General features: G+C 42.3%; 1 protein-coding gene across 2 annotated transcripts in view; it reads right to left on the reverse strand.

The window, feature by feature from the left end:
- Positions 1-846: 846 nt before the first annotated feature.
- The window catches only part of LOC144506543 (interferon alpha/beta receptor 1a-like), a 28,884-nt gene continuing 12,859 nt past the window's right edge, over positions 847-16,871 (reverse strand). For both annotated transcript variants that reach the window (XM_078232799.1, XM_078232800.1), the window contains 5 exons: positions 15,090-15,265; positions 8,764-8,927; positions 6,704-6,839; positions 2,875-3,032; positions 847-1,163 (listed from right to left, as the gene is read on the reverse strand). In XM_078232799.1, coding sequence (XP_078088925.1) covers positions 867-1,163; positions 2,875-3,032; positions 6,704-6,839; positions 8,764-8,927; positions 15,090-15,265 — 931 coding nt within the window. In that variant the 3' untranslated portion in view covers positions 847-866. The remainder of the gene's footprint in view (positions 1,164-2,874; positions 3,033-6,703; positions 6,840-8,763; positions 8,928-15,089; positions 15,266-16,871) is intronic.

Genomic DNA, 16,871 nt, shown 5'->3' on the forward strand with positions numbered 1-16,871 from the left:
GCTGTGCAATTAGATACTTGATATACACCTAAAGTGGGTTTTTCAGTCTGTATAACAAAGTAATGGTTACAGGTCTGCCACTTGAGTGGTAGGAACAATCTGTTACAATGAACGAAAACTGTTACTTTCTTTTTAATATTATTTCACAGGGCAGCGAAGGCTAGGCCAGTACTTGTTGCCCAACCCTAATTTTCCTTGAAAGGTTGTGGTGAACCATCTTCTTGAACTATTGGAATCCACTTGGTGTAGATACTCCCAAACAGCGATGTCAAGGAGGGAGTTTCAGGATTTTGGCCTAATGGCCCCAATTTAGTTCCAAGTCAGGATGGTGTGTAACTTGGAGGGGAACTCGCTAACGGTGGTTGTTCCCATGCAGCAGCCCGTGTCCTTCAAGGTGGTAACAGTCATAGGTTTGGAAGGTGCTGTTTCAGAAGCAAGTGAGTTGCTGCAGTGGATCTTTTAGGTGGTACATTCCGTTGCCACTGTGAATTGGACATGGAGGGAGCGAATGATTAAGGTGGCTGCACTGTCCTGGAGGGTGTCGAACGTTGTTGGAGTTGCACTCATTCAGGCAAGGGGAGAGCATTCCATCACTCTTCTGATTTTTCCTGGTAGATTGTGGAAGTCAGAAAGTGAATGACTCTCCACAAAGTCCCCAGGTTCTGATTTGCTCTTGTAGCCAAAGTATTTATATGGCTGGCCCAGTTCAGTTTCGCGTCAGTGGTAAACGTTAGGATGTTATTAAAAATATTTGAGCACCAAAATACTAAATAAGCTAGGGACAACTCATACTCTCAAACACACTTGCTTATGGCAGCTTGAGCAAACATTTACCTGAAAAACAAATTTATGGCTTAATGGAAGTTTTAATCACAAAAGTACATCGTCTTTGTATGTAGATCTAGTTCTCTTAGTGCTCTTCCATCCAATTCTTCAATACCATCACTCTTGGAACTTCCTTCATTAGAAAATTGTCCAGAATCTGTACTGGTTTGACCACTTTGATCATTTTTCTCATTCTCAATATTTGGTAAAGTTAAGGTACTGGAGTATGAATTCAAGCTTTCAGTTTCAAAAATGACTTTGAGCTGGTCACAGCACTCCTCGTCATCTTCCTCCGGCGCCAGTTCAAGGAAGGCATTCTGGGGAGGTTCACTGAAATACTGAAACAGTAAAACAAAGGGAAGAAGGCAATGAATAAGACTGATTGATTTAATGACTAGTTGTAATGTTTGTTGTATAGCTATGATTGTGTATTTCTAAAAATAGTTTTTTTTTAGTTTATGGGATTAGTGTCACAAGTTGGCTTACATTAACACTGCAATGAAGTTAGTGAAAATCCTCTAGTCGCTACACTCCTGTTCGGGTACACTGAGGGAGAATTTTGCACGGCCAATGCACCTAACCAGCACATCTTTCGGACTGTGGGAGGAAACTGGAGCGCCCGGAGGAAACCCATGCAGACACGGGGAAAACGTGCAAACTCCACACGAATGACCCAAGCCAGGAATCGAACCCACGTCCCTGGCGCTGTGAGGCAGCTGTGCTAACCACTGTGCCACAGTTGGAAAGGACTTCCATTTGCATCGTGTCTCACACAAACTCAAGACATCAGAGTGTCTTACTGTTGATTAAGTATATTTTGAAGTGTGCTCAGTGTTGTAACGCAAGGAACAATGGCAGGCAATTTGCTCAGAGCAAGGTCGCACAAACTGTAATGAGATACAGGATCGAATTTATTTTAGTGATATTGGTTTAGAGAAATATATTGGATTGGACATCAGGAGCATATCTGGCCCTTCTGTGAGGAGTACCTGAAGATCTTCGATTTCCACTTGTGGGGCCATACTGTACTTCGGTTTAATACCTCAATTATAAAATGTACCTCCAACAGTGCAGTATTTTCTCAGTGATACTGCAAACCGTTAACCTGTATTATGTGCTCTAGTCTCTGGAATGGAGTTTGAATCATCTTACAACCTTTTGATTTAGAAATAAGAATGCTGCCACGAAACCAAGACCAACACCCTTAACAGATAGGTAGACTCCACTCAAAACTGTGACCTGCTTTTGCTTGTTCATCTTTTGCTACTAAATTAGGTGTGATCAAATTACAGATCAGTTGTTAGCTCAACAAGTGGCCCTTCAGGGTCCTGATTATTTCAGCAATTTATCGCCAGAAACCCCAATGCCATATAGCTGGGAGAGGGAGACTGTCAATGTACATGGGGAATAGCTTTAAATGCAAACCTTTGGAGTTGATGAAAAAAAATGTTTGCTACCTAGGGATCTTTAAATAAAAATCTTCCGTAAACCATGCTTCTAAACTGTACTCCGCATTTCTTAGGAAATTTACTTAATGCCATTCTTCACCTTCCTGAAAAGATGTAGTAAACCAATTAATCTCCAACCAACCAAAAATGACAATGCATCAAATGCAGTATCTTGATTGTAATGTTGCCACTTCTCATTTCAAGCTAGATGTCAACACACAAAACATTGTACACCACTCAACATGAAAAAGTGCTCCTCAAAACAGTCAGTCAGTCGTGACAGTAATGTACCATATTTATGACTCCAAATAAAATATTTGTTAGACAAGGGAATCAAAGGATATCAGGGTGAGATGGGAAATGCAGAGCTTGAGACGCAAACAGATCAGCCATGATCTTGTCGAATGGTGGAGCACGATCAAGGGGCTGAATGGCTTACTGCTGATCTGATTTAGTATGTCTGTATGTAATTTACATAAACGTGCATTAAATTTTTTTAACAGTTTGTACCACAATTTCAGGTTTTTCCTTCTTACTTATAAAAACAAGTTTTACTTTGAAAACAAAATTCAACATCCAGACTGGAAAAAAGGATACGTACCTCTTGTAAATGCTCTGGCAAAATGTGCGGAGGGAAGAAGGCATACTTTATGCACCTGTATGTGTAATATAGAAAGAAGGAGCATCCCACTACCACACCAAAAACAACCACTAGTGAGATGAGGAACGTTACAAGAACCTGCCACAATGGAGCTGTACCTGAAGAAATTTAAAAACATAATCAGTTTTACTTTTTCAGTTATGAATGGTTACTATTTCTTGAGAACCATTTCACAACAACTTATAGAACATCTTTAACATAATAAACCTTTTCAAGACACGCTATCAAAATATGACGCCAAGCCATACGAGGAGATATTACGATCAAGGCAAAAGACTGCGGATGCTGGAATCTGAAACAAAAACAGAAAAATGCTGGAAAATCTCAGCAGGTCTGACAGCATCTGTGGAGAGAGAATAGAGTCAACGTTTCCTGACTTGAAACAATGGCTCTATTCTGTCAGACCTGCTGAGCTTTTTCAGCATTTTTGTTTTAAGTCTGGATGACTCTTGGTCAGAGCTGAGAGCAAAGAATGTCAGACGAGATTTATACTGTGAGGGTGCCGAGGGGGGGAGGAGGGAGGTAATTGTACAAAGGAAAACTAAATAGTGACGGTGAAGGCTGAGAAAGGTGCTAAAAGGTGTCCATTAAGTGATCAGAATGTGTGAATGCCCGAACAGAGATATAGATTGTTAAGGGACTACTTAAGGAATCTGGCAGTTGCCCAGAAATGAGGAGATGTGTGGGTTTGGAGGCAAACTAAAGATTGAATTTGGAGAAATGGAATAAAAGAATAAAAAGTGATAAAAATGAATGAATGAGATAAAAGAAGAAATGAAATAAAATACATGGAAGTGGAGTGAAGGTGGAGGGTAAGGTTCATGCTCTGAAGTTGACCTCAGGTGTTCAGTCCAGAAGGCACAAAGTGCCCAATGGAAGATGAGGTGCAGTTCCTCCAGTTTGCGTTGGGGTTCACTAGAACATTGCAAAAGGCAAGGGCGGACATGCGGACAAGAGAGCAGGGTGGTGTGTTGAAGTGGCAAGCGACATTAAGATCTGGGTCCTGCTTACCGACGGACCAAAGGTGTTCTGCAAAGCGGTCAGCCAGGCTGCGTTTGGTCTCTCCGATGTAGAGTAGACTGCATTGGAAGCAGCTGACTTCAATGTCCATCACCAAGAGTGGCTTGGTAGCACTACTATTGGCGAACTGGTTGAGTCCTAACTGACATAACTGCTAGACTGCGTCAGCAGAAGGTAGCAAGGGAACCAACAAGATGCAAAAAGCATTCTTGATTTATTATTGTCACTGTATTAGTATACAGTGAAAAGCATTGTTTCTTGCGTGCCATATAAACAAAGAATACCGTATATAGGGAAGGAAAGGAGATGGTGCAGAATGTAATGTTACAGTGATAGCTGGGGGGTTGGGGGGGGGGGGGGGGAAGGGGCGAAGAGAGAAAAATCAACTCACTATAAGGTAGAGAACAAGAGTGAAAGATAGAATTAGAGGGTATGCTGGGCACAGCTTGCAAGAAGTCGCCACGCTCCAGCGTCATCTTGACTTCATCCTCCCCAATCTGCCTGTTGCAGATGCATCTAACCATGACAGTACACCTGATGGAGACGAAGTCTGGTCTCCACATTGAGGATACCCTCAATTGTGTTGTGTGGCACTACCACTGTAGTACTAACACTGGCTGTTTCAGTCCAGCTACAACAATGTGGAAAATTGCCCAGATACATCTGTACATAAAAAGCAGGACAAATCCAACCTAGCCAATTACTGGCCCATCAATCTGCTTTTGATCAGTGAAGTCATAAAGGATCATCAACAGTGCAATCAAGCAGCACCTTCTTAGCAATAACCTGTTCATTGTTCATTGGCACTGAGCTTGGGTTCCACCAGAGCTACTCAGCTCCTGACTGTATTACAGACTTGGTTCAAACATGGACAAGAGTTGAACTCTACAGGTGAGGCAAGAGTGATTGCCCTTAATATCAAGGCCACATTTGACAGTGTGGCAGCAAGTTATCATTGACCAGAAACTCAATTGGACTAGCCACAAATACTGTGGCTACAAGAGCAGGCTAGAAACTAGGAATCCCATTGCGAGCAATTCACCTCCTGACTCCTCAAAGCCTGTCCACAATCTACGAGGCAAAAGACAAGAGTGTGATTGTGGAAGCAGATTTTAGGTCAGCTAGAAGATCCACAGGCAGATTTTTAGTTTTAGTAATAGCTTGGAGGGAAAGAGTTAAAATGATTTTTACCTAACAAGATGTTAACAGTTTGCTCATATGTGAATGCAATAACAGAATTAAAAGTGAGATATGATTTTTAAAGTATCTATATATTAAACTATTAGTGATGTATTTTAACATACTTGAGTATATATATATATAATGTATTTGTTCACCTCAGTCAAAACGCGAGCGCTGCAGAAATGATGATAGGAGTTCAAATGTTCTGTAGCTGGAATCCATTAGTCAGCAGAATATACATTATAGTTTTGAATCCCAGGACAGTTATTGAAACATAGTGTATTGAATAAAAAGTATCTATTGCCCAGACATGAAAAAGTGTCTATGAGCCCAAGGGAGACACTATCAGATTGTTTTGGCAGTACGCCTAGGGAATGGAATTAGGATAGAGGCATCCTGAGCAACATAACAACAAGGAAGTGAGTCTTGCCAAAGGGAATAGAATATCATGTCAAGTAGCATATCGCAACTGGCTGAGGTAATCTGTCATGTTTTGGACTGACATGTTAACATGGAATCAAATTGAATCTAAACTAATTAGGAGTATCTTAGATAACAGAAGGTATAATTGTATTGCATTTTGGCTCAAGGCCTCAGATCTTTGGAGGGGTCTTGTAGCACTGACCCAGAGCTATTCGACCATCCAAAGGCCTCCTGACATCCATAGGTTAATGTTTTGTTTGTCTTGTATGATTTTTATTTTAGTTACGTCTTGAGCAGAGACCTTGCCTTTGCGAGTTTAATTCAAAAGTAATTTTCAAGTTTTTAAGAAGTTAGGTCACCATCAAAGAATCCCCCACTAGAGTGATGAAATACTCTCCCCTGGCCTGGAGAAGTGCAACTCCGACAATGCTCAAGAAACTTGACACTATCCAGGACAAAGCAGCACACTTGATTTGTATCCCTTCCACAAACATTCACTCCATACCACTGATGTACAGTAGCAGCAGTGTACACCATATACATGATGTACTGTAGGACTTCACCAATGCTCCTTAGACAGCACCTTTACAACCCATGACTACTATTACCTAGAAGGACAAGCTCAGCAGACAAATGGGAACACCACCACCTGGAAGCTCCCCTCCAAGTCACTCACCATCCTGACCTGGAAATATATTACTGTTCTTTCACTGTTGCTGGTTCAAAATCCAGGAACTCCCTCCCCCACAGCACTGTGGGTGTACCCATGCCTCATCGACTCGCCACCATCTTCTCAACAGCAATCAGGGACTGTCACTGAATATGGCCTAGCTAACTAAGCCCACATCCCTTGAATGAAGAAAAAAGTCAAAAAGAATGCTTCACTATCATAACAAAACTAGCCTGTTCTTTCATGAATGTAGCCCAGATGGGAGCACAAAAAAGTTGCAGGACAAAATTATTCTACAAGTACAACAGTGGCCTGCTCAATCATTTGACCAGGGAATTACATTTGGCATGGAAGCTAAAAAAGTAAGAGAAGGAACTGCACCTCAAGGTAAAGATGGGGGTGGGAGAGGAGATTTTCCATTACTTGATGCAACTTACCACTAATATTTTAAAAGATAAATAATTAAAAGCATACCTTTAGTCTTTTCACATACAACACGACTAAGTTGTCCATTGATGTTAAATGCAATGCTGAAAACCTGAACATGCAGACAGTATGCGGTCCAAGGTTCGAGTGTTAATGACACCAATTTACTAGAGCTCTCTTTCACCTGTAATTTAAATAATTTAATACAGAATTATTCAATCATTTTAACAGTTTGCTCTGTTACCTCTCCAAAAGATTAGTTTAATACATTAATTAGGTAAAAAGAATTTGACTCTCCAAAGTCTATTTAAATAGATTTCCTACTTAGTTCAAAGATTTTAGAGCGACATTCTTTTGCATTTCAAACAGTCAACACTGCGGTGCATATGACAACAGTTCAGTGTGTCTAAGCTGACACAGTCACAGAAGTACTGTGTTTTCCTATTGGGGGCATGGCTAAAAATCATTATATTACTAACCCACAGCATCTGTGGCTAGCAAAGCAAAAGGGCATCATCAGGTTTAACTCACTGAAATAATAGTTTGGTGCACAATCATAAAGCTAACTATGATATAATGATCAGTAACGTCCTGACAGCTGGAATGTTTCTCAGTGAAATTCGTTTGCATCATCTCAACCCAATGTTTTTCGTGACTACAGCCAAAGGGGAAGTGTAGTCATTGGGAAAAAAAATAGCATGGAAATACATAAAACAAAAAAAAAAGCCAATATAGTTCCAGCCACTTGATATAAAGTGAACGCTCACACTTTCCTTGACCTCAAAAGCGGCAAAAGGTTATTTGACAGCTTTGCATGACACAGCTAAGGCCAATCCTGTCAACACCCATACAGCAGAAGTGAGCAGTCTCAGTGGAAATTAAGTGGTCTTGAAAGCATTTTTAAAATATTTATTAATTAATGCTGACAAGCTGTGTCATGCACTTGGAAGTTAGGAAACAACAGGTATGTCTATACCAGAAAGGCATACACTTCTTTCATGATCTAAGGAAATCTCAAAGCACTTTAATGAAATGCCCTTTTTGAAGTTTAGTCATTGTTGCAATGTAGGAACAGCGACTATTGTACAAAATTAACGTGACACCTATTAAAAGTAATGGATTAAGTAAGAAATATCGGATTGTTGTTAATGACTCTTTAACTGTACCAAGGCAACGTGAGCTGGAAAATGGGAAAGCAAATTATGTTTAGTTTGTATTGCTTGGAGCAACAATCAACCACAGCAGAAGTATTACACTTAAACTATACAAGGCTCAGACAATATTTTCACTTGAGACTACAATGTCAAACTTTGATTCTTGCACATAGTGAAGGATGTTAGTGAAGGTGGCACAATAATTAGCATTGCTGCCTTGGGTGCTGGCTGTGTGAAGTTTGCACATTCTCCCCAAATTTGCGTGGGTTTCCTCCAGGTGCTCCGCTTTCCTCCCATAGTCCAAAGATGTACAGGTTAGGTTGATGGGCCATGCTAAATTGCCCCTTAGTGTCCCAAGATGTGCACGTTCCAGGGATTAGTGAGATAAATACATGGCATTATGGGGACAGGGCCTGCACATTCTCCCCGTGGCTGCATGGGATTCCTCCGGGTGCTCCAGTTCCCTCCCAGAGTCCAAAGATGTGCGGGTTAGGTTGATTGGCCATGGTAAAAATTGACCCTAGTCTCAGGGGGATTAGCAGGGTAGATTTGTGGGGTTAGGGCCTGGGTGGGATTGTGGTCGCTGCAGACTCAATGGGCCGAATGGCCTCCTTCTGCACTAAAGGGATTCTACAATGTATTTTATATTGGTGTCAAATTTTGCTTGAAAACAGTCGTGAATTGCCTTGGGATTTTTTACTACTTGAAAGGCAGAAGATAATAAATGTGAACTGTTATTCCTTTGGCTTGGCACTGCTTTTCCAGAGAAAGCAACTACAATAAAAAGCACTTCCTACATTCCAAACATGGCTAAATACACACACATGTGTTTTTAATGAAGTGTTGTGTCCCATAGCACCCATAACAGACTAATAAATGTGGGAAAGAGAACTGTTCACTTTTTTAACATTAAGGTTAACAAGTTATAATACAAATCTGCTTCTCAGAACATACATCTCTAATTTCATGAGAAGATTCTTTCCAGTAAGTTATTCTGTATTTAATATCTTTATAAGTCTCTGGTATGGATTGATTATTTTCCGTTTGGGGGTCCAAGATGTCGACATGAAGAAAATTATCCTTTGGGTTCACATTTATTGATGGAGGACCAATTTTACCTGTAATTTAAAGAAAAGTTTAAATTCAATGATCAATCGCATCATTACAATAAATTAGCACACCGAAAATAGATAAATAAAATAAATGACTTACTTCACGAATATAAATGTTTCAACCATTTTACAATGAGAAATCTTACTCTGAAGCTTTTGCAAACCCATTATTTACAAGCTAATCCTGGCTAACTACCCATTTTAGTCAAAGGTTCAGAATTCCAGATCTACCCATACTGAGAATTACTTTTTGATGCAAGGTCATTTACCTAAAAGGTTAACTCCATTTCTCTATTTGCAGATGCTATCTGACCTGTTGCGTATTCTCAGAATTGTGTGTGACTGGTAGTCAGGTGGAGCTGAATGTCGTCAGCATGTATGTGGAAACTAGCATTGTTTTTGGATAATGTTGCCAAGGAGCGGCACATGGGTGAAAAATAGAAGAGGCCAAGGATAGACATAGTTGAAGATAGCTTCTGACTACATTACATAAAAATGTAGTCACCCAGCTTGATGGGCTAGAGGGCCTGTTCCTGTGCTGCATTGTTCTTTGTTCAGCTGTATGGTGGTGGAGAGGTATTGAAGGGATGGTGCAGAAAATTTTGCCAAAGGCTACAGACAAATCAAAATAGGACAAAAGGGGATGCTTCACCTCAGTCACAATCACATAAGATGCCATTTGACTTTGACAATGACTGCGGTGTGGCAGAATTCTGATTGGTAGGGTTCAAACATGGTGCTCTGGGAAATACAGCCATGGTGAGGCGACAACACATTCAAGGATTTAAGACAAAAAGGAAGGTTGGCGATAGGGTGAATGTTTGCAAGGACAATGGGGTCAAGGGTTGTTTCTTTTTAAGGAGAGGGGTAATGATGGCAAATTTATAGGGGAGAGATACAACACTTGAATCAAGAGAACCATTAACAATATTAGTCAACGCCAGGAGAGAAAAGCAGGATTCAATAATGCTTTTTGTCGTCCAGCCAGATCTGGCAGTGAGTGGTTAAACTAGGTGTCCACCATATGTATTCAAAATTGCACCCTTGAACTTAAAAGGTCAGAGATAAGGGCTGTGTTGGGGGAACAGCCAGAATAAGTGCGTATAATGTTTTAGTCGGGGCTATGGCAAGAGTAAAGAGGGATTGGTTAAGCAGTTAAGGCTAGTTAGGTTAATCTACCATGTCTCCGTTCGTGTATGCTTCTAGTAGTTACTGTTCATCATCAAATATTTGAGAAGACATTCAACTTTCAACATACTGGAAGTGTTACAAATAACAGCTTGGTTGAATATCTAACTTTGACCAATTCCAAGGTCAATATGAAAAAGTCATTGAAGAAGAAAATAAGTCAATTCCCCAACTAGGGAGTTGAGTGACATATGGTGTAACAAAGATTCCTCCAATAGACTGGTGGGTTCAAGGATTCGGGTGGGAAATGGACAATGTAAAATATTTCAAGGCAATATAGAAAATGGGAGGCAGGGGGTGGCCATTTGGCCCTTTGAGCCTACTCTGCCATTCATTATGATCATGGCTGATCACCCAATTAATAGACTGATCCTACTTTCTCCCCCCTCCCCCCATATCCTTTGATCCACTTCGCCCCAAGTGCTATATCTAACTGCTTCTTGAAAACATACAATGCTTTGGCCTCAACCCACATGCTGACCACTCCGAGTGAAGAAATTTCTCCTCACCTTTGTCCTAAATGGTCAGACCATGATCCTGGTTCTGGACACCTCACTATCGGAACATCCTACTTGCAGTTACCCTATCAATTTCTAATAAATCACCCCCTCATTCTTCTGAACTCCAGCGAATACAGTCCTAACCAACTCAATCTCTTCACATGCGTCAGTCCCACCATCCCAGAAATCAATCTGGTAAACCTCCTCTGCACTCTTTCTAGAACAAGAACAACTTCCTCAGATAAGAAAATTGCACAAATATTCCAGGTGCAGTCTCACCAAGACTCTGTATAATTTCAGCAAGACATCCCTTCCTCTCGCTATGAAGGCCCACATACCATTTGCCTTTTTCACTGCCTGCTGTACCTGCATGCTTACCTTCAGTGACTGGTGTACAAGGTCACCCAGGTCTCTTTCCACAATACCCTCTCCTAATATATGATCAGATAGTTATCTGCCTTCCCATTTTTGCTACCAAAGTAGATTATAGAAACATAGAAAAACTACAGCAAAAAACAGGCCCTTCGGCCCCACAAGTTGTGCCGAACATATCCCTACCTTTTAAGCCTACCTATAACCCTCCATCCTGTTAAGTCCCATGTACTCATCCAGGAGTTTCTTAAAAGACCCTATTGAGTTTGCCTCCACCACCACTGACGGCAGCCAATTCCACTCGCCCACCACCCTCTGTGTGAAAAACTTCCCCCTAACATTTCCCCTGTACCTACCCCCCAGCACCTTAAACCTGTGTCCTCTCGTAGCAGCCATTTCTACCCTGGGAAAAAGCCTCCGAGAGTCCACCCGATCTATGCCTCTCAACATCTTATATACCTCTATTAGGTCTCCTCTCATCCTACGTCTCTCCAAGGAGAAAAGACCGAGCTCCCTCAGCCTATCCTCATAAGGCATGCCACTCAATCCAGGCAACATCCTTGTAAATCTCCTCTGCACCCTTTCAATCTTTTCCACATCCTTCCTGTAATGAGGCGACCAGAACTGAGCACAGTACTCCAAGTGGAGTCTGACGAGGGTCTTATATAGCTGCATAATTAGCCCCGGACTCCTAAACTCAATCCCTTAATTGATAAAGGCCAGCACACCATATGCCTTCTTAACCACCTCCTCCACCTGCTGGGCCGATTTTAGAGTCCTATGGACCCAGACCCCAAGGTCCTTCTGATCCTCTACAGTACTAAGAGTCTTTCCCTTTATATTGTACTCCTTCATCCCATTTGACCTGCCAAAATGGACCACTACGCATTTATCTGGGTTGAAGTCCATCTGCCACTTCTCCGCCTAGTCTTGCATCCTATCTATGTCCCTCTGTAACTTCTGACATCCCTCCAGACTATCCACAACCCCACCAACCTTCGTGTCGTCGGCAAACTTACCAACCCATCCCTCCACTTCCTCATCCAGGTCATTTATGAAAATGACAAACAGCAAGGGTCCCAGAACAGATCCCTGGGGCACACCACTGGTGACCGACCTCCATTTAGAAAAAGACACATCTATACCCACTCTCTGCCTTTGGGCAAGCCAGTTCTGGATCCACAGGGCAGCAGCCCCTTGGATCCCATGCCCTCTCACTTTTTCTAGAAGCCTTGCATGGGGGACCTTATCAAACGCCTTGCTAAAATCCATATAAACCACAACTACCGCTTTCCCTTCGTCAATGTGTTTAGTCACATTTTCTAAGAACTCCACCAGGCTCGTAAGGCACGATCTGCCTTTGACAAAGCCATGCTGAGTATTCTTGAGCATACTAAACCTCTCTAAATGCTCATAAATCTTATCCCTCAGGATCTTCTCCATCAGCTTACCAACCACTGAGGTTAGACTCACCGGTCGGTAATTTCCTGGGCTATCCCTATTCCCCTTCTTGAAAATAGGAACCACATCCGCAATCCTCCGGCACCTCTCCCGTCTCCATCGACAACGCAAAGGTCATCGCCAGAGGCTCTGCAATCTCTTCCCTCGCCTCCCACAGTATCCTGGGGTATATCCCATCTGGACCCGGCGACTTATCTATCTTGATGCCACTCAAAGATTCCAGCACAACCTCTCTGTTAAAGTCCACATACTCAATCTTTTCAGTCCACCGCAAGCCCGCAGTACATCCACCCAGGTCCTTCTCCTCTGTGAAAACAGAGGCAAAATACTCATTAAGCACCTCTGCCATTTCTACTGGTTCCGTACAGATTTTCCCGCCTTCACCTTTTATAGGCCCTATTCCTTCACGTCTCATCCTTTCACTCTTCACATATTTATAGAATGCCTTAGGGTTTTCCTTAATCCTACCTGCCAAGGCCTTCTCGTGACCCCTTCTGGCTCTCCCAATTTCCTTCTTTAGTCCCTTCCTACAAGCCATATACTCATCTCGATCCCTATCTTCGCCAAGCTCTCTGAACCTTTTGTATGCTTTCCTTTTCTTCTCAACTAGGTCCCGCACAGCTTTCGTGCACCACGGTTCCTTTAACCTACCAACTCCTCCCTGTCTGCTCGGAACGTTGTCCTGTACTCTAGACAGACATTCCTTGAAAAACTGCCACCTCTCTTCAGTACATTTCCCCGAGAATACCGCCTTCCAATTTACTCCTCTAATTTGCTGCCTTATGTCTTCATATTTCCCGTTACTCCATATAAACGCTTTCCTAGCTTGCCTGATCCTCTCTTTTTCCAAAGCAAGCATAAAGGAGATAGAGTTATGATCGCTATCCCCAAGATGCTCTCCCACTGAGAGATCTGACACCTGTCCAGGTTCATTGGTCAGTATCAGATCAAGTACAGCCTCTCCTCTTGTAGGCTTATCCACATGCTGTGTCAGGAAACCCTCCTGAACACACCTAACAAACTCCTCCCCATCCAATCCCCTTACCCCAGGGATATTCCAATCTATGTTTGGGAAATTAAAGTCTCCCATCACAACAACTCTGCTATTATTGCAACTCTCCAGGATCTGTTTCCCTATCTGCTCCTCCACCTCCCTATTACTATTGGGCGGCCTATAGGAAACTCCCAGCAAAGTGATTGATCCCTTCCCACTCCGAACTTCCACCCACAGAGACTCTGTAGACAATCCCTCCACAGCATACACCTTCTCTACAGCTGTGATACTATCCCTGATCAGCAGTGCCACTCCACCCCCTCTCTTGCCTCCCTCCCTGTCCTTCCTGAAACATCTGAATCCCGGCACCTGGAGTATCCAGTCCTGTCCCCGAGACATCCAAGTCTCCATAATGGCCACCACATCACACTTCCAGGCATTGATCCACGCTCTGAGCTCATCCCCTTTATTCACTATACTCCTGGCATTAAAGTAAACACATCTCAATCCTTTGGTCTGAGCTCTCCCCTTCTCTATCCCTCGTCCATCCTCCCTCTTGCACTGTCTATAACCCTTCTCTGTTTGCGAGCTAACTTCCTCGCTCCCAGTCACCTCGTCTCGATCCCCTCCTAGATTAACCTCACATTTATCCAAATTATATTGCATCTGCCATTCATGCCTATTCACTCAACTTTTCCAAATCAAACTGAAGTATCTCTGCATCTTCCTCACAGTTCACCCTCCCACCCAACTTGTGTCATCTGCAAATTTGGAGATATTACATTTAATTCCCTCATCTAAAATCACTAATATATATATTAAAAATATTTAAAAAATACTTTATATAGTGAATAGCTGGGGTCCTAGCACCAATCCTTGCGATATCCCACCAGTCACTGCCTGTCATTTGGCAAAAAACCCATCTATCCCTACTCTTTGTTTCCTGTCTGCCAACCAGCCATCTCAATACACTATCCCCAATCGCATGCGCCTTAATTTTACATGTTAATATCTTATGTGGGACTTTGTCGAATTGTCAAATTCCTGGTATTCATGGACCCAAAGTGCTCCTAATTTGATAATCCTACTCAGGCAGTTCACAGAACGGATAGTGCAGAAAATGGAAAAATATTGTACTGTTACAGTATCTTTAGAGGTAGAAGCAGAATAGGAGCTTTTTCTTTGCATCTAATCATAATTTATCAGAGCTGATGGTGTATGTTTTAATTAAGGCAGCGACTGTATCTCATTGTATTAACATTAGCATCCCTCAACTTTGACAGGCGCAAAATTAATTTGAAAAAGCAATATATGGCATGCCAAGACAAAGACATCCTCACCTTACACACTAATGGACTTAAATGTGTTCAGCTTAAGCATACATGGATGGAACCTATAAAAATATACTTTACGTGTTATGCTGTAAAATACTATATTAATTTTTTGTAAAACATATAGATTTAAGCAGCTTTGTTGGTGTCGAGGCAAAAAACATGTTCACTTATGCTGAACATGCACTTGATGTAGGATCCTTAAAGCCACTGGAGAGGTTTCCATCCCACCAGAATTGTCTAGGATTGAACTCAGACCTTAAAGACGAAAAGCCACAGTAGTCAAATATGGATTGAATTTTAACTTTGAAAAGTTTCTTACTGTGCTTATAGGGAATAAAGGCTGTCGAATTCAACCAGGCCGACGTTTGATTCCCTTGTCGCGCTTGTAGATGGAGCATATATTGTCCCATAAAGTCGATGTCTGGTGAAGTGAAATCACACACTGTATGGCTGATGCTTTCACATCCCTTCACATCTCTCCAGCTTCCAATAGGACTAAGGAGAAACAAGTAACAATTCTATAAAATCGCTACAAATGAGGTTTATGAGATTATCATGTTTTGGGATGGTGTCTTTAATTTAGGATAAAAATGAAAGTGGTTATGTAATCTGTTAGCCTAACAACAGGCCTGGGTGATGTGGCTGTTAAAGACTAAAGGGGGGGGGGGGGGGGCAAGTAATTTAGCTGGGAAGGTGTAACACAGCTTCTGTGATTACAGTGGTTAGGCTGCTTTTCTCCAAAGAAAGATGTTGAGAATGCTGGATTCTAAATGGCCACACTTTAAATTGTCCATTTACTTCCAGAATGGAATAGAGTTGGGGGTCTAAAAACGTTAACCAGCATTTCTTCCTGCATACAAGACGCTTTTTAAAAATTCATCTTACAGTGTGGGCGTCACTATTTACGCCAGCATTTATTGCCCATCACTAATTGCCCTTCAGCGGTGGCGAGTTGCCTTCTTGAACTGCTGCAGTCCCTGAATTGTAGTATTTGGAGTATTGTGAACAGTTTTGGACCCCATAATCTAAGGAAGGATGTGCTGGCCTTGGAAAGGGTCCAGAGGAGGTTCACAAGAACGATCCCTGGAATGAAGAGGTTGTCATTTGAGGAATGGTTGAGGACTCTGGGTCTGTACTAGGAGTTTAGAAGGATGAGGGGGGATCTTATTGAAACTTACAGGATACCGAGAGGCCTGGATAGAGTGGACGTGGAAAGGATGGTTCCACTGGTAGGAAAAACTAGAACCAGAGGGCACAACCTCAGGCTAAAGGGACGATCTTTTAAAACAGAAATGAGGAGGAATTTCTTCAGCCAGAGAGTGGTGAATCTGTGGAACTTTGCCACAGAATGCTGTGGAGGCCAGGTCATTGAGTGTCTTTAAGACAGAGATAGATTGGTTCTTGATTAATAAGGAGATCAGGGGTTATGGGGAAAAGACAGGAGAACGGGGATGGAAAAAAAAAAATCAGCCATGATTGAATGGCAGAGCAGACTCGAGTGGCCTAATTCTGCTCCTATGTTTTATGATCAGAAGGTGCTGTCTAAGGAATCTTGGTGAGTTCTTGCAGTGCATCTTGTAGATGGTACACATGGCTGCCACTGTTCGTTGGTGGAGGAGAGATTGAATGTTTGTGGAAGAGGTAGTAATCAAGCAGGTTGCTTTGTCCTGGATGGTGTCAAGTTTTTTCTAATCCTGTTGGAGCTGCACTCATCCAGGCAAGTATTCCATTACACTCCTGGCTTTGTGCCTTGTAGATGGTGGAAGGGCTTGGGGGCAATCAGAAGTTGCGTTACTTGCCACAGGATTCCTAGCTCTAGCCTTTGACCTGCTCTGGTAGCCACAGTATTTGTATGGCAAGTCCAGTTCAGGTTACTGGTAACCCCCAGGATGTCGATAGTGAGGCAGTAATGGTAATGTCATTGAATGTCATGGGTTGATGGTTAGATCTTCTCTTGTTGGAGATGGTCATTGCCTAGCACTTTGTGGTGCAAGGTGGACATGAAATGCTTTGGTATCTAGGGGTCATGAATGGTGCTGAACATCGTGCAGTCCATCTGTGAGCATGCCCACTTCTGATCCTATGATGGAAGGAGGTCATT

Source organism: Mustelus asterias, chromosome 17, assembly GCF_964213995.1.
Source record: "Mustelus asterias chromosome 17, sMusAst1.hap1.1, whole genome shotgun sequence".
Classification (NCBI taxonomy): Eukaryota; Metazoa; Chordata; class Chondrichthyes; order Carcharhiniformes; family Triakidae; genus Mustelus; species Mustelus asterias.